The sequence below is a fragment of the Adiantum capillus-veneris genome, chromosome 6, assembly GCF_014529385.1.
Source record: "Adiantum capillus-veneris isolate H3 chromosome 6, ASM1452938v2, whole genome shotgun sequence".
NCBI classification, from domain to species: Eukaryota; Viridiplantae; Streptophyta; class Polypodiopsida; order Polypodiales; family Pteridaceae; genus Adiantum; species Adiantum capillus-veneris.
In genome coordinates, this window is record NC_140936.1 from 87665021 (window position 1) to 87682899 (window position 17879).

At 41.0% G+C, this 17879-nt stretch overlaps 2 protein-coding genes across 2 annotated transcripts in view; one reads left to right on the plus strand and one right to left on the minus strand.

The window, feature by feature from the left end:
* Positions 1-1086: 1086 nt before the first annotated feature.
* On the minus strand, positions 1087-4599 carry LOC147455846 (uncharacterized). The gene is made up of 5 exons (XM_086513764.1): positions 3969-4599; positions 3110-3921; positions 1445-1514; positions 1270-1342; positions 1087-1174 (listed from the first exon to the last, which is right to left on the minus strand). The coding sequence occupies exons 1-5, from the start codon at positions 4597-4599 to the stop codon at positions 1087-1089; spliced, it is 1674 nt and encodes a 557-aa protein (XP_086369890.1).
* A 183-nt stretch (positions 4600-4782) lies between these two features.
* Positions 4783-17879, plus strand: part of LOC147455847 (coiled-coil domain-containing protein 39-like) — a 200788-nt gene continuing 187691 nt past the window's right edge. Inside the window, exon 1 of the mRNA XM_086514496.1 lies at positions 4783-4983. Within this exon, the coding sequence (XP_086370622.1) occupies positions 4849-4983 (135 nt within the window). The 5' untranslated portion in view covers positions 4783-4848. The remainder of the gene's footprint in view (positions 4984-17879) is intronic.

Below are 17879 nucleotides of genomic sequence, written 5' to 3' on the forward strand. Positions count from 1 at the left end.
AGTCACATTTTGGTAGAGATTGTGATTTCATTTTACTCTTAAAATGCTATTTGATAATAGATCACATAAAGGGACTTTATTTCATAGAAGGATATCACATTATAGAACGACAATGCGCATTTCTCCACTGTAAATGTTTAATCTTCTATCTAATATAAACTTCTATAAATTTACACTAACAAAGTTTCACTCCATCATATGAATGGTCTTAAGTTGTTAGGTTTTTTTTGTAAATGTGTGTTTATAAAATGTCTTTAAGTTGTTAGGGTTTTTTTTTAATGTGTGTTAACTAAAATCTTAACGCAAATTCAAACTTGATTGAAAAGTATACATTTATATTCTACTTTCAAAGCACTATCCAATGAGAGGTTGCCTAGAGGGATTTAGAGTCAACAACCATGATAACATATTATTATTTTGAAACATGCCAAAGAAAACGCTTAAAATAGTAATCCATCCTTTGTATACTCAATTGACATACCTATGCGTTTGTCTCAAGTATTGAATGCAAAAGACTAAAGATGCTTATAAAAATATGAGATGGACATTACAAAGATGACACTTATTACTTATATTAGAAGATTAACTTCATGTATTCACTACGGATAGAATACCAACAACAAAAATACCTCTTACTTAGTTTTAACTACATTCATTCATAATCCGACCAAAAAGTCACACAATTTTGTATACTTTTTGATATTGGAAAGTACTATATTTATTGCCCCATCACAATACGACATATAGCTCAAAGTGAAAGTTGGCGTGCGTCGACTCGAGAAGCAATTGTTCCAAAATCTCCTTCTATTGCTTCAAATGCTCCTATAAAAAAGGAAAAAAATATTTAAAAATTGAGTAGTTTTTAAATATATACACTATAAAACGATTACAAAATAGAAGAAACAAAGATTTTGTTATACCATAGCGATATAGCATATATGTTGGTGGCGTTCCAGGTGGAGGCACATAAAAACTGTAATGGTAAGTCGACCATTTGTAGCCACCATAACGTACCCAATCCTCTGGCACACTATACCCCAAATAGGATACCCACCACCAATCTTGATTATCTCTTTGTCGTTGTGTCTAGTATACTCCTAGCGGATGTACACCATAGCCATCTGGATAATCCTCAAAGATGATAACAACAAAACAGTCTCGAGGTGGAGCTTGCCTATTCATAAAATAGTAAAATATGATTCTAATTTAGACTCTAAGATATATATTGTCAGCAATCAATAAATGAATAGAAGAGCTTGTGGACATTACCCTGTTTCAATGTCATCTTTGATGCTTAATACTATCTGGGTTGGTGTATACGGGGCATTCCACCCTCTAGGAACTATACATTTTTAAAGTTTTCTAATAACAGTTAGATAATTTTTTTAACATAATAATACAAAAACATCTTTTTGATTGAGATCACACATCATTGAAAATTAACCTGGAATCGCATATGCCTTTTGATATGTTATGTCCATTCTAAAGCCAATCTTTATATCCCCAACCATGACCTAAAAAGCAAAAACACAAAGAAGAAAAAAAAAAGTCCAATTATAATTAAGTCCAAAAAGAAGAAAAATGAACTCGTTCAATTGGCTCATTCTTTCTAGTCGTTGTAATGTCAACTACCTTAAGTTGACATTGAATTCTATCAAGTGTCAAAAACAGTGCTACCGTGAATTTGAACATGACATGTTTTCCTTAGTGCAATCGAGATATGCCTATATCATTTATGTAGTTAAACACACTTTTGTGTGTCCATAGAGGTATGTTCACATTTATATGCAAAGAAAACAAAAATGACATACCAAGCTCATTCATTATCCAATCTTTTTATTTTATTTTAATAACTATAAACTATGCATAGCTATTGGACATACATATTACCCGTTTGTATACAATTTTACCCTCCATGGAATTTTCTTGTGTATACTATTTTATGTGCCAATCTAATTCATCTTTTTAATCATTGAAATTTGATAGATTAATGCATTCTTGCTATCATACAAATTTCACATCATGTATGACTTCACTTGGGCAAAGGATCATAAATAATTTTTATATGCAAAAGATAAATGATTTCTAATGTTATGTAACATCTCTTCATGTACTTTTATTTTGCATAAACATTAGATGTTTTAAAGATTTCTCTTCAAAATCCATTTTTACATTTTAAAAAGTTCTTAATAAAATCAATGCTCATACACATAACCCTAACATCAAATCACATTTATATATAAGCCAAAAACATATAGAAAGACAAAAGTACACTAAGTGTCCATTTATACAACCATTATATATACAACTTTTGGATAATAATTGATACATGTCTACATGATTACTTACTTTCATTTCAATTACATGGACCTTCAAATATTTCCACAATTTCATTGCTATTTGAGCAATGTATACCTTTCCATTACAAAACTATCGTTGTTCGCCTCAGTGTAATCTGCATGACGTTACTTTCTATGGAAAATTCTTTATCTACAATCTTTTTTTAGTAGAGTTTGCTTCATCTCTAGACTCATTACCAATTGCAATTGTATAGATACATGCTTGAAGCACCTCAATGAAACATTATACATGCCCATGCAAGAATCCATGTGCTTGCAGTTCACGCCATTGTAGTCTACATTGACATCTGTAAAACCTCCTTGTATACAATATTTTGAGTAACATCAAACCTATGTCTTGGATCGCCACCCACTTGCATTGTTGCATCGTTCCTTACATGCACTTTCAAAGCTCTATATGATCTTACTCGTGACAAAGCAACATATAATTGTCCATGCGAAAACACAGGTGTATGCAAGTAAAGGCCCAATACATTGAGAGTCTGCCCTTGAGCCTTGTTTATTGTCATCCCAAAGGCCAAGCGTACAGGAAATTGTCGTCACCTTATGTCAAAAGGAAGTTGATGTGAAGGTGGAATAAATGTAATTCTTGGGATAAATACTCTATCACCACACTTATCACCTATAATTATCTGTGCTTCTATGACCTTTGAATGGAAGTTTTTGCAAATCAATCTAGTTCCATTACATAAGCCTCGTCGAGGGTCCAAATTTCTAAGCAACATAATAGGTGCATTGTGCTTCAATACCAATCGGTGAGGAGGAAAACCACCACCAAAATTCAAGCTATTGATGTATTCTGTTGTGTAGAGAGGGCAATTCCCATTTGAGGTAGGTACAATAGAGTCTGCACTAAGATATTCCACTGAGCTTCTCAGCAACAAATGTAAAGCACACTCATTTATCTCATCAACCTCTTGATTGCGAGGTGCAAGAATAGCACGATCCTTGAAAAAATTGACATGATCAATATTTACATTTACCCCTCTATAAACCCGAGAAATCAAATTCTGCAAACCACTGTTCAATAGCATCTGCTCACGCAATGTCACTTCCTCGCTGTGTTGATTTCCCTCTGTACAACCATTTCCAATATTTAAAAGCCACTGGCAAAATTCTCGCTCGCAGCTATTGGCTTCACCTTGAAATATACGCATATTTTGAGTCAAAGAGAGCAATTTTACATGTGACCAAAGCCTCGATCGGCACAATGTTGCATCAACAATATCTTCTCGTGAACCTTTGACTACGACTGGCAATATTTGTCTAAAATCTCCTCCAAACAATATCACTTTTTCACCAAAGGTATTTTGATTGTGCATTATATCACATAGAGTCCTATCCAGTGCCTCAAATGCATAATGCTGTGTCATTGGTGCCTCATCCCATATTATCAACCGTGCAAGCCTTATAACCTCTGCCTGAGGACTATTTATGCTAATATTACATGTGCTGGAAGCATTCAAATTGAGTGGAATCTTAAATCGAGAGTGAGCATTTTGACCTTTAGATAGCAAGAGAGATGCTATACCTGAGGATGCACATGCCAAAGCCACAAAACCTTCACCACGTAAAGAGAGAGTAAAGCATTATAAAGATATGTTTTACCTGATCCACCAGGACCATCCAAAAAGAAAACTCCACCATTACCATCATGAACTGCATCCAATATAGTGTCATGGGCTCTTTTTTGGCTATCATTTAAGGTCCTTTCCATGCGGGCACTTAATGATGCTTGTTCTGACACGTCAAATGCTATCTCTTCGTCCAAAAATCCATTATGTCTGCTTATTGATACTGATATGTTTGGCATAGGCATGCCTTCAAAATCATGTAGATGCTTTCCATATTGCTGCAAGATCTCCTCAATGTTGAACAATGCCAAGTCATTTGCATGAGTTGACTCCAAGTGCATGTGGCGATGAGCATAGTCTTCGGAAATTACGCTGGAAAATCTATCCCAAAGTTTTCTGGGATGCAATGGAGCACAAAATATTAAAATAATCACAAATAAATTTCTTAATTGAGCACCTGTTTGTTGCAATGCAGCTTCTCTCAAGCATGCACTCCACTCCTCATCACTTTCCAACAGTCCTCGAGCAAGGCAAGCCTCTTTGAACGAAGAGTATACATATCCATGAAGAGTACGCAATTCCTCAAAAGATCTACATCCCTTGCAAACTGTCAATAACATACGTAAATAATACTTTTCACCAGCACTGGGACAAATGTTGTACATACGTCCAATAACATGTCTTCTTTGCCTTCTTTTTCATTTCTTGCTCCCTGCTTTCCAAACCCACTCGCATGAAAAATCACCATATACTAATGATCGTGGATCTTCATGCAATTCATTAGTTTTGAACCATTCTGTTAGAGAGCCTCTAACCCTTCAAAAATGAGCCTTGGTTTGCTTTCGGTTTTCATGTGTCCTCTCTTTCATAAGACGACGTACATTTAATCAACCAATTTCTATCAACTCGTCCCAATGTGCTCGGCAGCGATGGAAGGCGCTTTGCAAGCAGAGCATCACCTATCCCTCCTCCCCCACTTCGCTAACGACCAGGTTTGCGCCCTCAGCGAACAAGTCATTCAAGCCCAGAAGACGCTCCGCAATGTCGAGGTCTGCTGTCCCTCTTTCTGTCTTAAACTCACACACCTATAGACTTTCTGAGAGAGAGAGAGAGAGAGAGAGAGAGAGAGAGAGGAAAAGTGTTTTATTTGGTTGTTTTTATCAGCTTTTTGGGTATGATCGGGTATGTAACCCGTTTCGACGTCCGCAACACTCGGCTTTATGGCATAAGCTGACTACCTCAAGTGCTCCTATGTTTGCTGGGTGTTCACGCATTAAAAGGCATACAGATAGTTTCTATGGAAGGTGCCCTTCTCATGGCCATAATTTGCTTCCTTCGAAAGGTCAAGTTTTCATCCGAAGAAACTGACCGAAACAAGCCGAGAGAGACCCAAAAACAGGAATCTTCTTCAGGAAGACAATAATGTTATCCAGGCATTGACCCTAAAACTAGGGGAAACCTTGTAAATGATGAGAACAATAGATTGATTTGAACCCTACCCTTGAAACTCTCTGTAGACTTGGTATCTTCATCCTTCAACATGTCATTGGCAATCGAATCACTTTCTGTTGCAACCATCCCATGACGTCACTGAAACTTGGGGTGGCTTGTAAGCAGGAAAGTTTGATTACGACGTGCATCTAATTTTCCCAAGGGCTTCTTAATTAAACATGATATGTCACAAACAGCCAAGGTATTTAAAGGAAGCTTTTAGTGAGTCAGCAACTAGGGATCTTGTAAGGACATGGGTCTTACGGACAAGGCCACTGGCATGGCCGGACAGTGTGTACGCTAGGGAGAGGCTATAAGATAGCACGGTTGGGTGGAGACTAGTACACGCATTACCACCGCCTTTCATTTGTATTTGAGTATTTTTGGAAAAGGGGAAAAGCGGGTTGCATGTGCATGCAATGCGCTGCTTCTCTCCCACGATCTGCAGACAGCGACGTCTCCGCTGTGCAGCAAAAAGAAGGCAGACACAGTTTCCTTTGCGCAACGTGCGTAGACAGACAGCGATAGCCGACCGTGGCCGCTCCATCTACGCCCTCCACAGCGCACGACCAAGGCGGGCGACCAAGGAAAACTCGACCTACGGTACCGAGGCTCCGAAGGCTTCCGTTGGCTGCGCGCGTAGAAAGGCCCGCTTAACCCTTGCATGAAAGAGGGTTGAACCCACCCCATGAGGATAAGAGGCCAACACTTTACCATCAAGCTATTGAGCCTTGTTGTGTATAATAAGGAAAGATAACATACTTGTGTTGAAAAGAGAGCTAGAAGGAAAGGAAAAGCTTCAAACTTTAAGGAAGTAGTTTCACCCTTCCTTTTCACTTCTTGGAGGAAGGCAAGTTTTCCTTCCAAAGTTCTTTTTTCCTTAAGGAGGTAGCTTCAAAGTGAACAAAAGCCTTCGTAAAACAACGAGTTTTTGTGAAGAATCAACAAAGGTGTTCTTACGACGAACGACACGTGAAGCACTATAATTTTTGCAAGGCGAGGTTCGCATGTAACGCGAATCGCGGAGTATAAAAAACACAAAGACTTCAAGCTTCACAAGGTACAAGTTGACCCTTTTTTTTTTTCTCTCTTTATATTAGTGTGTGTTACCATGGTCAGTGAGGATATCTCACCTACACACACTTTTGATTTTGAGCACGTAGATCAAAATCAAAGCACCACGGGTGTTGCTGACACTAATATGCATGACGATGATGATGTAAGAGATCATGGCCTTGTAGTTATGGCTGCTTTCAAGACTTTGGAAAATTGCCAAAGCATACTTGAATGCAACCTCTCTGCACTCAATGCAAATGTTACCAATCCTACGGAGCTACTTGTAAAATTTATGAATTCACAGACAGCTCAATGTTAGGTGCAGCGGAATGATTGTTTGCGCTTTGCTCAAGATGAGTGCTTCGAACTGTGCTCAAGGTTCCTTTTTGTACTTATGGCAGGGAGAGCCTCCCGTTCTTAATGAGAGAATGCTATGATCACAAACAAAGTGAATGGACACTGTGCGTGTAAGTATATGAGACTGAGAGAGAGAGAGAGAAGAGAGATACGACACCAGAGATGTAAAACCCTCCTCCGAAGGCCCCACTCTCGTCAGCGAGAGTGGTCTACTTATTGATTGCACAAAGTGGTACAATGACAATGCAATGGACTGATGCAACCTGGGACTATGCCGGTGACGACGATGGTGATGACGAAGTCGACCTAAGGGCTGAAATCTGCAATCTTTCTACTGCTGTCCAAAAACGCTATGGACTGAAATCTGCAAATGTTCTTTCTGCTGAATTCTGACTCTATGTCGATGACGACGATGCGACGACGGCACGCTGAAAATGCAGATGTTGAAATCTGCGTTTTCCGGGCTGAAACTGTAAACCTTGCGGAAACGGACCGTGCGACGAGGAACTGCTGCGGGAAGGTGAGATCTGCGAGGTTCGAGACTTGATCTGCGATGTCTAACTGCTGAAAACTAAAAACGCTAATGGTACTTGACTTTCCGTCGCGATGAATTTGCAAAACGCTAGGGTGTGTAGCAGCTTCAAAAACACTAGGGGCTGAAATTGGTCTTTCTGTCGTCGGGATTCTGCAAATGTAAAAACGCTAGGCTGATCTGCTGTGATCTTGTCGCCAGGGATCTGCAAGAGCAAAACGCTGGCTGAGCTGCGGTGGTCTTGTCCAAAAACGCTAGCCAAGCTGTTGTGAAGCAAAAACGCTAGAAGTCCTTGGGTTCCGTTGAGAAGTTGCCTGTTGAGCAAGGTGCTTCTGTTGCCTCTTCTACCATTTAGTGCTAACTTGGGTTTGCTTATATACAAACTTAGCAAAATTGCCCTACCTACTTTTGTTGGTAAGTCACTTAAAAATAATAAGTGAAAATACAAAAAAATAGGGAAAATAGGCTAAATGCACTGGAAAATTCCCCTAACTGAATCTGATGGATTCTGAAGGGAATACTGATGATCATGCTGTGTGCAACCAAAGGATATGCATCTACACTAAGTGACTGGGCATGCACGGTCTATGAATAGACTCACAAAAAGTGCCAGATCACTTCTAATCTAGACTGACTGGACTGATTGAACCCTGATTATGCTGTAGCTTGTCCACGGACGCATAGGGTTGGATGTGTCACATGACATCCTCTCCTTTTGAAAGTGAGGTACTGGTACCGAACTGTATGGCGTCGAGGGAGATCGCCAATAGCATCCGGAATTCTGGAAGGGACTCTTCGCCGGCCCACTCTGATGTGTGGGTCGTGTGGTACTTGAACTTCATAAAGGTCTGCAATGCTTGCTTCTTTGAGCCGTGCCGAAAGCGACACAAAGTCTTCTGTGGCTCCTTCCTTGCTTCAACTTCGTGTAGAGACCTGCTTCTTTCTTCTTCAAGAATCTCCATGGCTGAAAATTTCTAAAACCACTTCCAACACAAAACCATGAACATACCTATTCCATGTAAAGTGAAGGGAAAAAATCTTGTCTTCCTCAAAGACGTTGCATGCAATGTAGATGAACCAATAGACGGAGTGCTAAACCGTTCATCACACACACGCAAACAATGAGATCGAATCTTGTCTTGGTGATCTAAATCAATCAACTGTGGCAATTCACAACGGACATGTCCATGCTTGGTGCTCATACTTTCATGTGCTCTGTCTACAATTGTGTCCTGCCAAGGAAGAGACATGGACTGTGACTTCCTTGAATGCATACTTTTGAGCTTTTCATGAAAAATCTGCATATATCCGTGCTCATTCATGAGTGAAACGTGCTCAACGTGCAATATGTCATGCCTAGGAAAAGGGATCACATAAAGACGCTGACTAAAATACAGGAAACGATCACGAATGAAACACTCGAACAATGCGTGCGTATCAATCATGCGAACACATAATACTTCCTGTGAGGGTTCTTTGGACCTAGGCTCGAGAGCCAAGATCGGTTCGTCCTGAATGATCGAATCGTCTTGTGGGTGTTCTTTGGACCTCGACTCGAAAGCCAAGATCGGTTCTTCGTGATTGATCGAATCGACAACGAGGTTAGCTTCGCTAGAAAAAGCATCCACTAACACATCATCGTTGTGAACAATCACATCATCTTCATGCAACTCATCATGCTTGTGAGAAATCACATTTTGATCATGCAAAATATCATGCTTGTGAGAAATCACATCTTGATCATGCAAAGCATCATGCTTGTCATTGTCATCCAAACCATTATGCAAATCATTGGCATTCAAATCATCATGCAAATCATTGTCAATCAAATCATCATCATGCTTCACACAATCATGCAAATCCTGTGTATCATGCTTTGGAGAAGAAGAGACTGAGACAGTCTCCTTTCCCCAAATCTCTTACATCTGTGCCTGAACTTGAGAATAGAGTTGCCAGAACTCTTTGTTTTGTCGGTCGCTCTGTTCTTGTATTGCTTTTCTTTCTGCTTTGTCTTCTGCGTGCCTACGATCCATTTCTGCTTCTCTTGCTTTGGCTGCCAAGCGTGCTTGCTCGCTCTCACGCGCTATGGCTGCCATTCTTTCTTGGTACTTACGCTCGATGGATGCGATTCTTTCTTGGCTTTCTAACTACCTGTCCATCATTCTCTTGTCGAAAGCCTCCATAGGAGTTAGTGCAATCCTTGTCGTAGATGGAAAAGAGGGAGGGTCGGAAAAACCTCCTGGTGGGGAAAATTCTTCTTCGTCTCTCTCATGCTCATCACCTGTAAGCGAAGTATCCATTCCGCTTCGAGTGATGACCATTCTGCAATCGTGGATTCTTGTGGGTTCTTAAGTTCACGAGGAACTTGGGTTCTTGAGGGTCTTGGGTTCTTGGGTTCTTGAGGATCTTGAGGTTCTTGAGGTTTTCTTTCACTTGCAAATCGCGTTTGAGAAGGATCTTCTCTTCACCCGAGTTCTACTCTTTTCCGCGGGCGCACCCCTTGGCGGCCTTGCGCTCACACCAAGGTTGCTTTTTCCCACCCCACGTCGATTGGCCGGCCGCTAAGTGCACCGTCCACTCTCAATGAGTGAAAAGAGACACAAGGGGAGGCTGGACAAGCCCTTCTTTCTTGGGATTCCTGTCACTCTTCAACAAAACACGATTAGGAATCGACACGCCCAAGCGAAATTGGGTTCGTGCGACCTCAACAAGCGAAAAAATTCTTGTGGTTCTTTCCTTGAGTGATACAGAACACTGCCAAAGCTCTGATACCAATGTTAGGTGCAGCGGAATGATTGTTTGCGCTTTGCTCAAGATGAGTGCTCCGAATCGTGCTCAAGGTTCCTTTTGTACTTATGGCAGGGAGAGCCTTCCGTTCTTAATGAGAGAATGCTATGATCACAAACAAAGTGAATGGACATTGTGCGTGCAAGTGTATGAGACTGAGAGATAGAGAGAGAAGAGAGATACGACACTAGAGACGTAAAACCCTCCTCCGAAGGCCCCACTCTCGTCAGCGAGAGTGGTCTACATATTGATTGCACAAAGTGGTACAATGACGATGCAATGGATTGATGCAACCTGGGACTATGTCGGTGACGACGACGGTGATGACGAAGTCGATCTAAGGGCTGAAATCTGCAATCTTTCTACTGCTGTCCAAAAATGCTATGGGCTGAAATCTGCAAATGTTCTTTCTGTTGAATTCTGACTCTATGTCAATGACGACGATGCGACGACGACGAGCTGAAAACGCAGATGCTGAAATCTGCGTCTTCCGGGCTGAAACTGTAAACCTTGCGGAAACTGACCGTGCGGCGAGGAACTGTTGCGGGAAGGTGAGATCTGCGAAGTTCGGGACTTGATCTGCGATGTCTAACTGCTGAAAACTGAAAACGCTAATGGTACTTGACTTTCCGTCGCGATGAATCTGCAAAACGCTAGGGTGTGTAGTAGATACAAAAACGCTAGGGGCTGAAATTGGTCTTTCTGTCGCCGGGATTCTGCAAATGCAAAAACGCTAGGCTGATCTGCTGTGGTCTTGTTGCCAGGGATCTGCAAGAGCAAAACGCTGGCTGAGCTGCGGTGGTCTTGTCCAAAAACGCTAGCCAAACTGTTGTGAAGCAAAAACGCTAGAAGTCCTTTGGTTTTGCTATGAAGTTGCCTGTTGAGCAAGGTGCTCCTGCTGCCTCTTCTGCCATTTAGTGCTAACTTGGGTTTGCTTATATACAAACTTAGCAAAATTGCCCTACCTACTTTTGTTGGGAAGTCACTTAAAAATAATAAGTGAAAATACCAAAAATAGGGAAAATAGGCTAAATGTACTGGAAAATTCCCCTAACTGAATCTGATGGATTCTGAAGGGAATACTGATGATCATGTTGTGTGCAACCAGAGGATATGCATCTACACTAAGTGACTGTGCATGCACGGTCTACGAATAGACTCACAAAAAGTGCCAGATCACTTCTAATCTAGACTGATTGGACTAACTGAACCGTGATCATGCTGTAGCTTGTCCACGGACACATAGGGTTGGATGTGTCACGTGACACTCATGGAGCCACAAGTGGCACGGTTCAAGGAAACCAAGCTTGCACGACTCAAGGAGTCCAAGAGACAAGTGCTTCAGAAGATGTAGAAGGTAGCAATGCATTACTTAAGAATATCACCATTCCTGAGTTTCACGTGAAAGAGCGTGATCGCAACAAGGATGCGGTCAATACGTTCTTACACAAATGGAGTGATATTCATAGATTGAGACACACCCCGAATATAAAGAGGGCTGTGGAAACAAGTCTCTCTCTCTTAAAGACGAGGCCTATAAGTGGTGGATGACATTTCCAATAGATGCTCGTCCTCCGTCTTGGGCTGCGTTTCAAGCTTCTTTCTCCAAAGAGTTTTTGGACTCCAATGAAGAAGATAAGAATTGGTTAGTATGGGATGCATGCCACATGTCTGGCCTCTCTCTCACATAGTACCTTTCGAAGTATCGGGAAATCATATTAAAACTAGAAGGTATAGATGAATTCCAAAAAATACGGGGTTTTAATAGGGGTCTTGACAAAGACTATCGTCTTCATGTCAAGACCCAACATCCATAAACTTTGGAAGATAGGGGTCTTGACAAAGACTATCGTCTTCATGTCAAGACCCAACATCCATAAACTTTGGAAGAAGCCATTAGTCATGCCCAAAGATATGATGATGACCAAGAGAGGAAGGGAAATGTTCCCTATTCTAAGAATAATTTTTCTAAGAGCAATATGGCTAAGAGCCAATGGCGAGGTAGATCTCCCACACGTTCCGAGAGGAATAAGAGACAATCTATCTCTCCACACCTACAAGAGGCTAAGAAGCCTAAGCATTCACGAGATACTCCACGTGGATCTCTTAGCACTACTTATTTTGAGCGTGCAAAGAAACACAATTTGTGTTTTAGATGTCTTTCGTACCTACATAACAAGAAAGATTGTCCTCTTTTACAAGGCAAAGAAAAAACCATGCACACGGTGCAACGCCTCACATTAGGTTCATCTCCTAAAAATTGTGCTGTAGAGATTCTTCATATGGAAGAAAAGCACAAGTGTTGTGTGCCTACTTCAATGTTGCAGCCCACCTAGGGTCCCCATGGTTTGATTCGCATGCATGCCACTATTAACGACAACGTGTTCGTAGTTTAGTGGATGATGGTGCAACCCATAACTTCCTGAACTATAAGCTAGTCAAGAGATTGAAGCTTACATAGACTCCCTGCTCTCACAAGTATATGGTCGAACAGATGTCTGGCAATGATAAAGAAGTATGGGACACGGTAGTTCAAGGGGTTGAGCTTATTGTTCAAGATCATACGATGACCCTTGACTTTCAAGTTATGAACATGGACCGTGTTGACATAGTTTTAGGACAGGAGTGGCTGCATGGTTTAGGAAACGTATTGCACACTAGTTATGAACACAACTCCTTATCCTTTATGGCCAATGGTAAACATGTGCTCTTGTTTGGTGAGAAAAATATACTATCTGCACCTCTTATATGTACAGCCGAGCTTTCTATTTTGCAGAAAGCAGATTAATAGATGAAGTCTTTTTGTGTTACTGCTTGTCTCCAAGTCTTGTGAATTCTCAAGAGCAAAGTGCGGTGAATTCTAGTAATGGTATGCAAAGTGCAACGAATTCTAATGATAAGCAAAGTGTTAACAAATCTAACGAGCAAAGTGTTCTCAATTTTAATTCTATAGAGCAACGTGCAACTGTTGTAAAACAGACTTTACAGGAATTACAAGATTCTCCATCCGAGCATAACTCTAGTTTACTTTCTCCTTTTGCATGGCAAAAGCTGACTCACTTACTCACAGAGTATAGTGATGTATTCTCAAGTGATTTACCGCCGGGTTTACCCCCTACACGTGATGTGCAACATGGCATAGATGTCTTGCCAGGCACTAATCCGGTGAGTAAACCAACTTATCGTATGAGTGCTAAAGAAGCCAAGGAGGTTGAGAGTTAGTTGGTTGACTACCTCGCCCGTGGTTTCATTAGACCTAGCACTTCGCCTTGGGCATATTATTCTATTGGTAAAAAAGAAAGATGATACTATGCGCATGTGCGTAGATTATCACGGATTAAACGCCATAACCATAAAAAACAAGTATACTCTGTCTCGAGTGGATGAGTTGTTTGATCAACTCCATGGGGCAAGATACTATACAAAGATAGATCTTTGTTCAGGATACCGCCAGATGCGTATCCTTTTGCAAGATATCTCCAAAACTGCCTTTAGAACACGGTTCGGACATTTTGAATTTTTGGTTATGCCTTTTGGTTTAACCAATTCTCCATCTATATTTATGACACTCATGGATAGTGTTTTATGTCCCTATCTTAGAAAATTTGTTGTGGTTTTCCTTGATGACATTCTCATTTACAGTAAGACTGAAGATGAACACATAGAACACTTACGATTAGTGTTCGAACAGCTACGAGCTCACGTGCTGTATGCTAAGCAAAGCAAGTGCGATTTCTTTAAAATAGAGATACATTACCTCGGTCATGTGATCTCTTATTCTGGCAGCAAAATGGACACTGACAAGGTCACTGTCTGCCATTCTTCGATGGCCACATCCCAATACGGTTGAGGAGCTTCAAATATTTTTAAGCATGGCTGGATTTTATCGACAATATATCCGTGATTATACCAAAATCGCTATTCCTATGACGTATCAACTTAAAGCAAAAGGTAAGACCTTTTCTTGGGAAGAAGCCCAAAAACGCAGTTTTGAACAACTCAAGGTAGCTGTAGCCAATGCTCCCATCCTAGCAATCGTTGACCCACTAAAGCCGTTTGTGGTGGAGATTGATGCTAGTGATAAAGCAATTGGTGCGGTACTGCTTCAGGAAGGAAGATCTATAGCCTTTGAAAGTAAAAAGTTAGATGGAGCTCAACAGATTTATTCTGTCTATGAGAGAGAGCTCTATGCTATAATTCACGCTTTGACAAAAGTGGCGACCCTATTTATATAGTGCCGAGTTTGAAGTAGTTTTTGACCATGAGAGTATCAAATAGTTTACTACTAAAACGGACTTGAAGGGTCGTAAAGCTAGATGGGCAGAAATCCTTCAAGATTATGATCGTAAGCTATGATATCGCAAGGAGCGATATAATGTAGTAGCGTATGCATTAAGTCGGATGCCTCAGATTAATTCACTTGCTTTCACGGAAATAAAGTGTGGATTCTTGGAGTCATTACGTGGCAAGTGTGCACAAGATCTATTATATGCTAAAGTATGGAGTATAGTTTTAAAAAGGGATCCCTCACACTCACATGTCTTTGTACAACCAGATCAACATGTCTGCACGCGCAGATAAAAACTCCAACACACAGAGCTCCACCCCTACTTAAGAAGAGCTTAAGCTGATGGAAGAATTTTTCCATTGATGATGGTTACTTACTCCACAAGGGTAGAGTATGTGTACCAAAGGACTCAGACACTAGGCGCCAAATCTTATTTGAGTGTCACGATAGTTCAAGTGCTGGTCATCCAGGTATTCGTAAGACGTAAGCATTAGTTCGACCACAATTTTAGTGGCCGGACTTATATCATGATGTTCAAGAGTACGTACTAAACTGCCAACAGTGCCAAGTTAATAAGGCAGAATGCCTCAAGGTAGGTGGCCTTTTACATCCTTTAGAGATTCCACAAGGTAAGTGGGAGAGTATCTCTATGGATTTTGTAGTAGGACTACCTACTACAAATCGTGGCCTTGATGCCATGTGGGTAATTGTAGACCGTCTCACAAGATGGGTCGATTCATTCCCACTAAGACTACGGTTAAGACACCGGAATTAGCACGGCTATTTGTACAACATATATATAAACTCTACAGTCTTCCAGCTAGTATCATTAGTGACAGAGATCGAAAGTTCGATAATCACTTCTAGAAAGCTGTGTTTCAAAAGTTGGAAACTAAACTTAATGTAAGTACGGCTGATCATCCAGAAACGGATGGTCAAACTGAAAGAGTTAATCAAGTGCTAGAGGATATGCTACGAATGTACGTTAGCAAGAAGCAAACCAATTGGGAAGACTACTTACCTATATTGGAATTTGCTTATAATAGTTCAAAGCATGTGACTACAAGGTTTAGTCCATTTATGCTTTTATATGGATTTCAATCTAGATCACCCGTTACGGTGGGGTTGGCTAAGGAGAAGATACAATAAGCGAAGGATTTTCTCTAAGACCATTTTGACATGCTTCGAGTTGCTAGACAGAATGTTAAGCAAGTTCAAGATCGATATAAGAAGTATGCAGATGAGCATCATTGTCTTGCTACTTTCGAAGAAGGAGACAAGGTTTTCCTCAAGGTTTCGGAGCATTCAGAAAGTCTGAAGACAGGAAAAGTTGCTAAACTTTCACCACACTATTGTGGACCGTTTACCATTCTCAAACGTATAGGTCAAGTGGCCTATAAGTTAGCTCTTCTAGAGCACTCATGAGTTCATCCTGTTTTTCATCTTAGCCGTTTACGAAAACAGCTAGGACAGAATGATAATGTCATTGACACAGGTGTGTTAGTTGACCTTATCGAACCGCCAAGCATCCCTTATGAGCCCGAAAAGATTTTGGATTCTCATGAGCTTCGCACCGGACATCATGTCAGACGATAGGTGTTGGTAAAATGGCTAGATAGACCTGAAGAAGGTTCTACATGGGAGAATGTCTCCGCACTTAAGAAACGTTTTCCTACGTTCGTTTTCGAGGACGAAAACAATTCTCCAAGGAGGGGGGTAATGTAAGGACATGGGTCCTACTGGCAAGGCCACCGGCACGGTCGGATAGTGTGTACGCTAGGGAGAGGCTATAAGATAGCACATTTGGGTGGAAACTAGCACACGCATTACCATCGCCTTTCAGATCTAAGGTCACTCAAACCAAATTCCACTACCTTTATGCTGAGACTCATACAACAAATTAGGGAACACCAGCACCCCCCCTCCCCCCCCCGCCCTCTCTCTGCTTTTCCCAAAAAGACGCCGCTTCATATGCAGCCAATGAAAGTACCAGATTACCAAGGCTATCAAGTCATGTGGACAGCCATAGCTGCCCAAGGCTATGTAACTCCTCTTGAACTAGTGGCAAAATCCCACGGATGTTATGTGTGCAATGCCCTCGAAGAGAAAGATAGAAGCCAATCAAGATCTCTGTGAATGAGAGAAAATGACCTCAACAATTTGGTAAAAAGCATGTGCAATCTATAGGACTGCCCACTTTCGATAATGAACTCATGCATGATTTCAATCCATCTTGCCATGCAACCGTACACATACATATTTGAAAGAGGAAATCTCAATTGAAAACTCTAATTAGACATCAAGAAGGAGCATACAACTCTCAAAATCCATGGGCCTGCCGTCCTAGTATAAGACGACGCCAATAGCTTTTACCAGACTCTTTGTGCAAGCTGCCTTGAAGAATTGTCAGGGCTTCAAAGTCCATGACCAAACGAAAAAGATGAGTAGAGCCATTATCAAACAAGATGGTTTTTGCTTGGAACCATGGAAACCAAACACTCCTTGACAACCTGGAAATCTACGTGCATAGACAAAAGATATCTAATCGAATAAAAAATCACATCCCTGGTGATAAATGTTGTATAACCAAGAGCCATAGCTGAGGTCCTCTACTTTAAGCTGCAATGCCAACAAGTAATCTTGCTTGTAAGATGTGATCTGAGGCTAGTCAATGCAATGAGAAAACTGTCATAATTTGTTATGGTTTCTTCTTATCCAAGATTGGTCTTTGATTGGTTTTGAGTTGCAAGAATAAGCGGTATATGTGGATTGACACTGGAATTGCAAATAGGGAGGGGATGTCTCTACTATTTGGCTACTGCAATGGTAAGCCAAAAAGAAATATAGCTTATAGGTATTCAAGGCTGTGACCTTGGGAAATGAGCTTTGAATGACTGTGAGTAAGCATCTAGGTTCATCGTGCCTTCGTTCACCTTGCAAGTGCAAAGTTCGTAAAGCTGACACAATGTGCCTGAAAGATCACCTAAAAGGTGTCCAAAAAAGCAATGCATGGGGTGAACCGAGCCTATCACGCAAATCATGCATACTATAATAGTGTGCATGCATAGGAAAGCCTAGCATAAATTGCATGCCACAACTCTAACGGGTGTTTCCATATCTTTCGCAACTATGATTGATGTAACGTGTAGCGGAAGTAATTGATGGTGAACGCTCAGGATGAGTGCTCAGTGTGTACTCAAGGTTCCTTTGCACAAGAGGGTTCCTTTTACTTTATGTGAGAGATGTGCAATAGACTAGAGAGAGAAGAGAGAATGATATTCTGAGTGAAGGTTCTGTGAGTGAAAAAGAGAGAGAGAGAGAGAGGAGAACACTAGATGGGGTTCCAAACCCCCCTCCAAGGGCCCCCCTCTCTATCGCTAGAGAGGTATTTGCTTTAGATTGCACAAATGCTGATACAATGGTCCTAGATGCTG

Bases quoted from the DNA above. Each gene is read 5' to 3' on its own strand.
- LOC147455846 (XM_086513764.1), bottom strand. From the start codon at position 4,599: ATGTACAACATTTGTCCCAGTGCTGGTGAAAAGTATTATTTACGTATG. The intron at 3,922-3,968 runs GTAAAACATATC...TACGTGGTGAAG, and splicing joins GGATGGTCCTGGTGGATCAG to GTTTTGTGGCTTTGGCATGT. The intron at 1,515-3,109 runs GTATTGAAGCAC...TTTGCTTTTTAG, and splicing joins GTTTTCCTCCTCACCGATTG to GTCATGGTTGGGGATATAAA.